Source organism: Saccopteryx bilineata, chromosome 3 (genome assembly GCF_036850765.1).
Source record: "Saccopteryx bilineata isolate mSacBil1 chromosome 3, mSacBil1_pri_phased_curated, whole genome shotgun sequence".
In the NCBI taxonomy this organism is placed as follows: domain Eukaryota; kingdom Metazoa; phylum Chordata; class Mammalia; order Chiroptera; family Emballonuridae; genus Saccopteryx; species Saccopteryx bilineata.
The window spans coordinates 101,831,186-101,842,077 of record NC_089492.1 but is presented as its reverse complement, the minus strand read 5'-3'; the positions used below and the strand labels follow the sequence as shown (position 1 = coordinate 101,842,077).

The following is a 10,892-nucleotide window of genomic DNA, read 5'->3' as shown; positions in this document are numbered from 1 at the left end:
CAGGTGAGTGAATAAACAAAGGGAAATCTGCTTTTCACAGTGAATGGCAAGGGGTCAGGGAAACCACACCTTGCAGTGGTGGGAGAGCGATCTGCGAGAATCGCCCCCAAGGGAGAGCACCCATAGGCTTACAGAGACCCACTCGTCAGGCAGAGGGCTTGCAGCTGGTAAACCAGCGAGCAAGCCTAACACAGCTGCTTTCCCGCATTCCACCCCTTTAGGGTTGCTCGCCTCACAATCTGTGTGATAGGTATTTCCGCGATGGTCCCTGTGTGAGGAGTGAGGTACATTACATAAACATAAACAGTACAGACTATTGCAACAGAATTACAAAGCACAAGCTATGGGCAAAATGAGAGCGTGGTTAGTGGCATCTAGAGAGGCAAGTATTTCCCTTCTGGGAGAATACAGGCCAGAGTTCTGTCCACAGTCAGCACAGTACCAGAGGCCACCCCAGGCAGGCATACTAAATCTTACTGGCCTGCACACCAGGATCTGCTGGTTCGATGTGTAATAAAATGGGAGAGCTCATTTTTGGCTATAAAGAAATTACAAAGGTGCCTTTCATCATGCTGTCCCCCTGAGCACTCAAGGGATAATATACTTCTACCTTAGGTGGCCAGGTGCTCGTTTCCCAGGGAGTTAACTGGAGGTCCATCTCTAGCCTCCTACCTCATGCCTACAACATGAGCCATCATCAGTGGGGGGGCTGTACAGTCCAGGGCCAAGTCCATTGAAGCCATTGGCCTTTAAGGAGGGCTGTTGGGGTGGGCAGGAGTACATTGCCCTGCTTCCAAAACCCAGCTTGAGCAAAGCATCCTTGGTGCGTATCTGCAACTGAATGGAGGCAGCTGCCCAATGCTCCACCAGATCTGGGCCTTCCTGTTGAGGTCTCTCATTCAAAATCTGGAGTACCATCCACAAACGGCGTGTCCATCCAGTAAGGGAGCTAGTGCTCCCCTCCTGTAGCAGTCCCTGCTTTAAGAGTCCATTATACCACTCATGATACCAGCAGCCTGGAGGTGGTAGGGAACATGGTACTTCCAGTCCACCCCTAGGTCTTGAGCCCATTGCCTCACCATAGAACCCATGAAATGGGTACCATTGTCACTTTCAAAGACCAGCAACTGCCCATACGCAGTACTCAGAACCTGTATAACTGCGCTCTGGTCTTGGTCAAGGACAGGGTAAGCAGCAAGCAGACCGGTGGCAGTATCTACACAAGTGACTGCATACTGGTACCGTCTGACTTTGGTAAGGGTCCAATGATGTCTATCTGCCATCATGTCAGTGGAACACGACCCCTCTGGATCTGTCCAGGTGAAACCAGTGGTCTCTGAGGGTGCTCCTTGGAACATACTGCACATTGCTCACAGGCTGCAAGTACCTCTGCATAGGACACAGGCAAGTTCCAAGCCTTAACCGTAGCCCACATAGTTTTCTGTCCCGCATGGAGCAGGCGCTGGTGGAGCCACTGCGCCAAATCACCTAAAGGTGCAGTCTCTAACCATCGCACCCTTGCCAATGTATCTGCCTCATCATTTCTAGGATGGGCTAGAGGGGCATGCCCTGTGCCATGATATATTGTCACCTGCTTCTGGTGTCCTACTTCCCTTAAGTCCTGCCACATGGCCTGACCCCATAGTGGATGGTGCATTACCATCCACTGTTAATGTGCCAAGTAGCAATCCAAAGGGTCAGTCCATGATAGACAGACAGCCCAGCTGTCAGTACAGATCACCAGAGATGAAGGTTCATTCTGGGCAGCTAGCCATACGGCTCTTAGTTTTGCCCATTGGCTGCTTTGGCCTGTACTTGTGTCCATCCAAACAGTCTCAGTGGCCGGATGCAAGACTGTGGCCATCCAGTTGGCAGGTTAGCCCCTGCTGGAACCATTAGTATACCAGGCATCCTTGGGGATGGGCACCCACCCCTTCTGGTAGGAACTGACTTCAGGTTCTGCCTCCTGAGCCCCAGTTACACCTGACTCTAAGGTTGCACAGTGTAAGTCCAAGACTTCCTGCAGTTCTGCTCTCAATGGGCTGGTGCAAAGTGCACAGTGTTGTTGCAAGTATGCACCCTTCTTGGCCAGGTTGGAGGTTTGGGCCATACCACTATGTCGTTTAGTTGCCCAATCTCTCACCCATCCTACAATAGGGTATGTTGTCTTGACATTAACTGAAGTTTTAGTTGTAATATTCTCAGTAGCTAGGAGGGCAGCATATACAACTGCCAACTGTTTTTCCACTAATGAGTAACAGACTTCAACGCCTTTCCACATTTGGGACCAAAAACCCAATAGGTTGCCATAAGTTCTCTGTCCATTGCCACAAGCCCTATCCAAACCCTTCAGAGGTTACAGGTTACATCAAGCTCACAGGGCCTGGCAGAATCAAACACATTCAAGGCCCATGTTGCCTTGACAGCTCTCTTAGCTGCTACAAATGCACCTTGTGCCTGCTCAGTCCAATCCTAGTGAACCCTCTCCTGAATAAGGTTATATAAGGGGTGCAGTAACTGAGCCAAATGGGGTATGAATGCTTGCCAGTACCCCAGCAGACCTAGGAATTCCTGTAACTGCTTTACTGTAGCAGGTATGAGGAATGCTTGGATCTTAGCTATAACTACATCAGGGATAGCCTTTGTCTTACCCAACCTGACAACCCCCAGGAACTTAACAGATATCCCAGGTCCCTGTAATTTGCCCTTGTTGACAGTCCAGCCACACACTTTCAAATGGAATAGCAAGGTAGGGACTGCTTAGTCTAATTCTGGAAGAGAGTCGCTAGTTAGCATAATATCATCAATATAATGGTACGTACAGACCGCCTCTGGCTGTTTCCATTTAGCCAAGTCAGCAACCACTAGCCCATGACACAAGGTGGGGCTATGCAAATAGCCCTGTGGTAATACCGTAAAGGTCCTTTGCCACTCTTCCCAAGTGAAGGCAAATTGGTCTTGACTCTCTGCAGCTATATCAATAGAGAAAAAGACATTGGCCAAATCTGCCACAAACTGATATGTCCCCAACTCATGGCTTAGCTGATCCACCAGGTTAGCAATCAAGGGAGCAGCAGCATGCAAAGGGGGAACAACTTTTATTAAGTTCTCTGTAATCTACTGTCATTTGCCAGGTTCTATCTGGTTTGCACACAGGCCATACCGGGGAGTTGTAAGGGCTGTGTGTTGGCAAGATTATACCCACCATTTCTAGGTCAAGGATCGTCCCTTTGATTTCTTCATAACCACCTGGCAGGCGGTACTACTTTGTGTTCGTTAAATGCTGTGGAACTGATAATTGCAAGGGAGAATGTACCGCCTATCCCCACAACACTGCCATCACAACTCGGACCCACAAGTGGAACTCCCTGGCTCTAGTTTCCAACCACAGTCCTTGTAAGACATCTACCCCCAAAATATATTCAGGAATAGGAAATGCATAAACCTTGTATAGCTTAGGAGGCAGTCTTTCTATCCACAATGGAATAGTTACTGGCTTTACTCAAACAGTTTGGTCCCCAAAACCATCAGTGGCCGCTGGGGTCCTAGGAAATTGCTCTGGGTTCCCATAGAGGAGCAAGCATTCTGCACCTGTATCCACCAAGGCCAACACCCATTGTACATTAGAATGGGACCAGTGGATTGCCAGTTCCACCTGGGGCCTCCAGTCCCCGCCTGTCTCTGTTAGATAGGTCCCTTGGCCTTACTCCTATTCAAACTGGAACAGTGGGTCTTGGGGGTCCTCCTCTCCCTCAGCTGTTCCATCATATAATCTAGTAACTGTGTCATCTGTGCACTGTTTTATTGCTAGCTGCTGGGGCCATTCATCTGAGCAGCTAGAACTTCTGTTCTGGTTTAAGCTGCTGCCAAAGCTCCAAAAGAACTTTATTAGGTTTGCTATCTATTTTCTCCCTATCTGCCCCAGCCACAACCAAATCTACCCGCATCTGTGTTTGGGTAACCTTTACAGGCCTGTTTCTCTTGTTAGTTGGAGTGGGGGTGGGGCAGCATGGGCTGCTCACAACTTTATGATTCCATGTTCCTCCAACTCCCCCAAATCTGCTACCATCTGTGTAACTGCGTTGATGGGCTTCCCCACACAGGGGCTCAGGATAGCTAGTAGTGACCCAAAAAGAGCTATTGGAGTGCTACAGAGAATGAGGTCCTTCATTCCTGCTGTAAACACTTTCTCATCTGGCCCACAGGACCTTGGGTTGAAAGCAGGATTCTTCATACCTAGTTCCTGAAGGGGCCTGGGGCAGCTCACTACAGGGCTGCCACTAACTGCCCCGGCAAGTCCCCAGCATCTGCCAGACTGTCCGAATGGCAGCCATCACCCATTCTAATAGGGTATGGTTTCCTGGGTTGTCATGGCAGTTCTGAAGATGCTGCCTCAAAGAGGAGTGCATGGTAATGGTGGCCAGTTTCTCCATCTTTGTTCTGGAGAGCATGATGCCATCCACCTCTATGTCCCACAGCCGCAGCAACCAGACTGCCAGGGGCTCAGTGGGTTTCTGCCTGAATTTTGCCCCCAACTCTATCAGCTCTGCCTGGGTGTAAGGCCAGACCACAGAGTGCTCCACTACCTGTGGAGGGGGTTATGCCTGCCCCCCCCCCTTGGCTGCTGGGTTTTTACCTTCTGGGTGACCCTGGCAGGGCTTCCGAGTATGTGGATGGCAGTTTCAGCCTGAGCCTCCTCCTCAGAGCCACTCTACCGGCACGGATGCTGCTCCTTCTTTGGCAACCATTTCAGCTCCTGCTGTTGTAGGCACTCGATCTGCAGTTTATCCTGGAGCTTTTGACCTTGGGCATCCTCTTGCACAGAGCTCTTGGTTTCTTCTCATAGGGCTGTAAAAAACATTCAGTCTGTGGCCCCCAAAAGGACAGCCACTGGGAACCATACGCTGGAGAACAGCAGCCACCCCTCTACCCTACCCTTCAAGGGTGTTAGTGGCTCCATACCAATGGGTTCTGAATCCTGCCGACTATGACAGATGTGCTGGTGGTTGAGGCCATGCAGGTTCGCGATGAATTTGGGCAGACAGTAGAGGAACTGTGGAGCCGGACAGTGTGGGGCCATTACCCATTTATTGGGAGCTCACAAAGACAGGCGAGTGAATAAACAAAGGAAAACTTTTCACAGTGAAAGGGCAAGGGATCAGGAAAACCACACCTCGCAGTGGCGAGAGAGCAATCTGGGGGAATCGCCCCCAAGGGAAAGCACCCGTAGCCTTACAGAGACCCACTCGTCAGGCAGAGGGCTTGCAGCCAGTAAACCAGCAGAAAAGCCTAATACTGCTGTTTTTCCTGCACACCCCCAAAGGGGAAGGCAGTCATATTTTTGCAGGGATAGGTAGTATTTTGTATGTTTCCGCGTTACAGTATTTATGTTACAGCTCTTCTCCACTTTCTCAAAAATATTTCCCTTCTTGATGCCTCATTCCTTTAATCCTGTCTTCTGTTTTCCTGGAAACATAGTTCCATGTTATTCGCACTCTAGTTGCTAGTTACTTTCCATAATTGGGGTTATCATGAGCAGCCTGGTGACAGTGGACTTAATATGTATCTTGCCAATCAAAGTGTAAAAGTTTGCCTGGTATGTGGAGGATTTTCTGATTTCTCAGGGGCCCAGGCTGTCTTCAGGAGCATGGTAGGTAGTTCCTGACTCTGATTTGCCATACAAAATTAAACTAAGCTGGTGACAGAACCCTTGGGGAATTTATACCAGGTGGACATCGACAAGAAAAGGAGGAGGGAGTTTTCAAACATAGAAACGATGCCTCTGGAGCATTGCAGACCATCCTGCCTGCGCCTGGTCAGCGGCCTAGCCTCACTTTGCTGTGACTCAGGCGCTGCCAGACTAATACTACATTACAGGAGGCTTCTTGCTTTTGGAACTCACTGCTTTGGCATCAGGTGAAGTTCTACAGAATCAATTCCAGTGTTAGCATATTCCTATTTTATGAGGAAAATGAGATTTAAGGTTTAAAGAGGGCTTTTGTTTTATTTTACAGGAAAAAGGTGAGTTAGTAACAAACCTTGATTTCAGCGTGGTTGAGCTGGGGGTAGGGTACAGAGAGGTGACCAGTTGTTAATACAGATGTAAAGGATAGCTTCAACAAGTAGTCAGGATAAAGCCGACAGCTGTGGAGGAAAAGGAAGTGGAATGGGCGGAGGGGAAAATGAGATCTTAGTAAAAGGAGACCCAAGCACAGAATGTGCTCTTTGTTACTAGAGTCAACATTCAGTAATCCTAGGAAAGGGGCCCAGCGAGTGTGGATAAATGGGACCCAGAGATAATCCAGAAGCCCCTCTGAACTGTTAGTTCTTACCTCCTCCCTCCTGAAACCTTTGTTTTTGTTTTCACAAGAGCCACCGTGATTCTTTGGCACGCTTTGTGCCACCTTTGTGGGGACAGTGTTAATGAACAGAGGAATGTACACTGGCTGAGCAAGGACAGAGGGCTGTGAGGAGCTTGAGCACAGAACCCTACACGTCCTCACTGTGTGTCCGCACCCAGCACGCCTTGCCAGGAGATAATAAAGGAGTTAAAAAATGTTTGATGACTTGAATTAAGATTAGGTACTAGCTGATCTGGGTTTCTGAGCTGTAGCTCATCAAGAATCCATAAATTTTGGTTGGATAAATATATTCAGGATGGATGAATGGAAATTAATTTCTGAGCTCCAAATTTGTGGGGGGGAGTGAGACAGGAGAACATTTGGAATTCATCCACATTTGACCACATGTTGATGTACTTTCTATCACCTTTAAAAAGTTGAAGAATTCATGCACTGGGTATAATCTCCCTATCTTCTGTCTCCAAGGGTCCTGCTTTCTCAGTGTTTGTGATTTAGCCTTGTGTATTCATTGGGCAGAAATACTTTCTCATCACCTCCTCATAAAGAGGAAAATAAGAATCAGTCCTTAATGGAGTGCTAACGTTCACATATTAGGGAGATAGAGTTCGAGGCAAAGAAAGTGTTTGAGAAAATTTTCTTGAATTGTTTGTACTGTGTGAATGATGCTTCTCCAACTTGGATGCGTTTTCCCTGACAGCAGGCCTGTGTCTTCGGGTCCTTTTGTGCTCACCACCACCCCTGCTAACGTCTGGGCACATAAGTGAGGTGTGGTAAATACTTGTTTCTATTGTGTCTAGGAAGTACAGTGCCTTATTATTGACACTAAATGCCTTTTCTCCCCTTTCCTTATAGATTTTGATAAACCCGATTTCAAGAGAAGCATAGTCTGCTTGAACGATCTGCAGGTTGGGACAGTTCTGACAGGCAAAGTTGAGAATGCCACTTTATTTGGAATTTTTGTGGATATAGGAGTGGGGAAAGATGGGCTGATTCCCATACGAAATATAACAGAAGCAAAACTTTCTAAAACAAAGAAGAGAAGGAGTCTTGGACTGGGCCCTGGAGAAAGGGTGGAAGTCCAAGTGCTCAACATTGACGTCCCCCGATCTCGGATTACTCTGGACCTCATCCGGGTACTGTAAGTGTCCCGCCGAAGGCCAAGCACTTTTTTATTTTTTCATGTCTACAGCTTATCAAGAATAAGTCAGATGGTTGTGACTTCTAGGTAGCAGATGAGAAAGAAATCACTCAATATCAGAAATATTTTCCAAACACATTCCTAATTTTTCTTTCTGAATAAATAGAAAACTGACAGTTTGATCTCTTTTCCCCTTAAAGAAAACTCTCAATAGGCATCCTTACGTGGTTTTATGTAGTAATGATATTCTGACCCAAATTTTATTTTTTGTAATTCACCTTTGGCTCTTTTTGTATTTGTATACCAGATTATTTCACTCCTACTTGACAACTTGCCTTGCTAGACTGGTATGGAATTGTCTTCTTGATTTGAATTGTGCAGTGTTTAATTCTCCCATTTTATAATTATTTTTAAAAAATCAAGCCTTTTGAAATTGATTCATGATTTTTCCCTTGCCAAGTAAACCAAAAATATACCAATAAAACATGTCCTGATGTGTTTGTAATCATCATGTGGACAGTTCAGAACATTTCTCAGAAGGATGTATGTATTGATCACTTCAATAAAGGTTTGTGGCTGGTGACCTTGGTTCTGCTGTGTTGTTTCAGTGAATGACCTGGGAGTTCTTTTGATTAAGGGGGAGTGTGACACACCTTATACACATCTCATATTCACCAACTTGTACTTTTGTGGAAGAGGAAAGCCTCTGGAAATTTGAAGACTGACTTTCTGTCTGACTTAGCATAGAAGGGTATATTCTCTCTTACGCATTAGGATGAAACTTCAGATTGGGATAGAAATGACCTTTCCTAAAGACTGAATATAAATCATGTGTGAAAGGACAAGAGAAACAGGTAGACCGAGCCAGTGACTCTTCATTTTGATTCAGTGGAGAGGGTAAGTGTTAGCATGCCCATTCAGGGTAAGAGGGGTATATAAATAGAGCCCATGCTGGGTTGGTGTCTTGTACATTCGGGCCAATGTGGTTGGTTTGCCTAATGGAGTCTTTTACACGACTGAAGAGTGGCTGGTTTTATCCATGTGTCATGGGTAGCAGGTGGTTACTAAAGACAGTGATGGCTCCTGGTCTTTTGCCTGGGATGGGCCTGGTAAACACTTTCTGTCCTGGCGTAATTTTTAATAGTGCCTCTTTTTAATTTCCAAAGTGCCCCATTTTGGATAATAAATCATATGACCTCCTTAATAAGTTCCTTACAAAGTTATAAGTTGGGTTGTGATTATTGACAATTCTGCCCGATGGTTTTCTACTTTTGAAATGCAGCCTCCTACTGGTGTACCTAGATCTTTTTAATGCAGTAAGTTCCTTAAAAGTTGTAATCCTCAAGTGCTATTTGCCTAACAATTTCATTTCTGAAATGCCTTTCCTTTCTTGCTTGCTAGTCATTAACTGATAGTGAATCTTAATGTTATAACTTTAAGTTGATCATTCTACTCATTCCTCCCAATGTTTTTGCTGGTTCATAATTTATAGGTCAGTGATGAGTGAGTGATATGCATCTGAAGAGTTTTATTTTGAAGCCTGCAATGTAATTTCAAATAAATGTGCTTTTAGGTTGTGGTATAATCTACATGTAACATCTTATTAGTTTCAGGTGTAGAGCATAATGATTTGACATTTGTAGATACAGCACTAAACGCTAACATGGCAGACATTTTATAAGGCCTGGGCCAGAAGAAGAGGGTCATGTCTCATTCATCTTATAACCCCAGAGAGGTACTGTGGTGCTTGGTGGTCATTATATTAAACTAATCCTATGCCTATTCTACCAATAATACACAGTGTGCCTTTAAGCTGGTATCGTTACGCTTCTCTGGGCTTCCTTTTTCCCCAGTTTAAAATAGTGGCCATATCCCTGCCCTTATGGAGCTTAGAGTCTATTGAGGAAAAAAGTATCATTAGTCAAAGAATCACAAAAAAATTTATGAAATTACAATCATTAGTGGTATAATGGTGGCAGCATGTGACTAGATAGATTGACCTAGTCAGAAAATGTTTCAGTGGGTTTTGATTGAGATGTGAAAGATGACCGACCAGAAGTTCACTAGGATAAATGTTTTGTTGACCTTAACAAGAGTTGTTTTCGATAAACAGTGGAGATGAGCGGCTAATTGGACTCAGTTTAATGGAATAGGAGAAGTTTGATTGGAGATGGTGAATAGAGACAATTTTTCAGGTGATTTGGCTGTAAAGAAAGAGCAATAATAGCACAGAGGCCAGAAGAGGTAAAGAGAAGAAATAATAATATACACAAATGGAAATGATCCAGTAAAACAGGAAAATGTGATTCGGGAGAAAGGAGAACTACTGAGATGATATCCTTGAGTGGATGAGATCAGATGGAACCCAGTGCACAGGTGACTGGTCTGAGATAGGAGTACAAACAGTTCATCCACACTTACAAGAGAGTAGACGGAATATATGGGCACAGGTAGGTAGTGAGAGAAGGTGTTAGGAGCTCGTGAAAAGTCTCTTTGGATTGCTTCTGTTTTCCTCATTGAAATATAAAGGAACACCATCAAATGGTTCTAAAGATTGGGGGCAGAGCTGGGGGTGAGGTGAGGGGAGAGTTAAAAGTTTGAGAAGAAAGGAAAAGGTTAAAAAAAAGGATAGGAATGAAAAACCTAGGGAAATAGAGTATGATTTCCAGGCAGTGTTAAACATTCCACTTCACGTTAAAGATCATTTGGATGTAGGATCAGTCAGCTTGCTTATACTTTTTCTTCAGCCTCATGAACTCTGTGGGCACAGGTCTTGATTATGTGAAGAAATAGATCAGGTTTGAGAGTTTGCCAAATGAGTACCATATAGAAGGGCAGGGAAGTTGAGGGCATGTGGACCAAGTATTGACTATGGTAATTAAGCTGAGTAAGAAGAAAAGTAACTCCCAGTGTTAGGGGAGTGTGGGAGACAGTAAAGTAGTATAGGATTAATGGATTGTAGGTCTCCATGGGGTCGGGGGAATGTTAGAGTGGGGATTAATAGAGGACATGATGGGTAGAAAGAGTAGTTGTCAAAGTAGGATACTTGGAAATTAGTTTTTGGGTAAATACCAAAGGCAAGGAATGCTCAATCACAAGAGTAAGTAGCAGAGGTAGGGGACAGGGATAAGATCATTAGAGAAGAGGAAATCGAGGAACTGAGTTTAAGGAAGGGTTATCTAGCCTGACCTGTGGTGGCACAGTGGTTAAAGTGTCAACCTGGAACACTGAGGTTGCTGGTTCAAAACCCTGGGCTTGCCCGGTCAGGGCACATATGGGAGTTGATGCTTCCTGCTCCTCCATGCTTCTTTAACTCTCTCTCTCTCTCTCTCTCTCTCTCTCGTACTCTCCCCCCCCCTTTGTAAAATGAATAAACTTAAAAAAAATTTTTA

The 10,892-nt window shown here is 45.3% G+C and overlaps 1 protein-coding gene across 2 annotated transcripts in view; it reads left to right on the top strand.

Annotated features, from left to right (window-relative positions):
• SRBD1 (S1 RNA binding domain 1) overlaps positions 1-8,074 on the top strand; it is a 219,140-nt gene extending 211,066 nt beyond the window's left edge. For both annotated transcript variants that reach the window (XM_066267044.1, XM_066267043.1), the window contains exon 21: positions 7,215-8,074. In XM_066267044.1, coding sequence (XP_066123141.1) covers positions 7,215-7,504 — 290 coding nt within the window. In that variant the 3' untranslated portion in view covers positions 7,505-8,074. The remainder of the gene's footprint in view (positions 1-7,214) is intronic.
• The last annotated feature ends 2,818 nt before the right edge of the window (positions 8,075-10,892 follow it).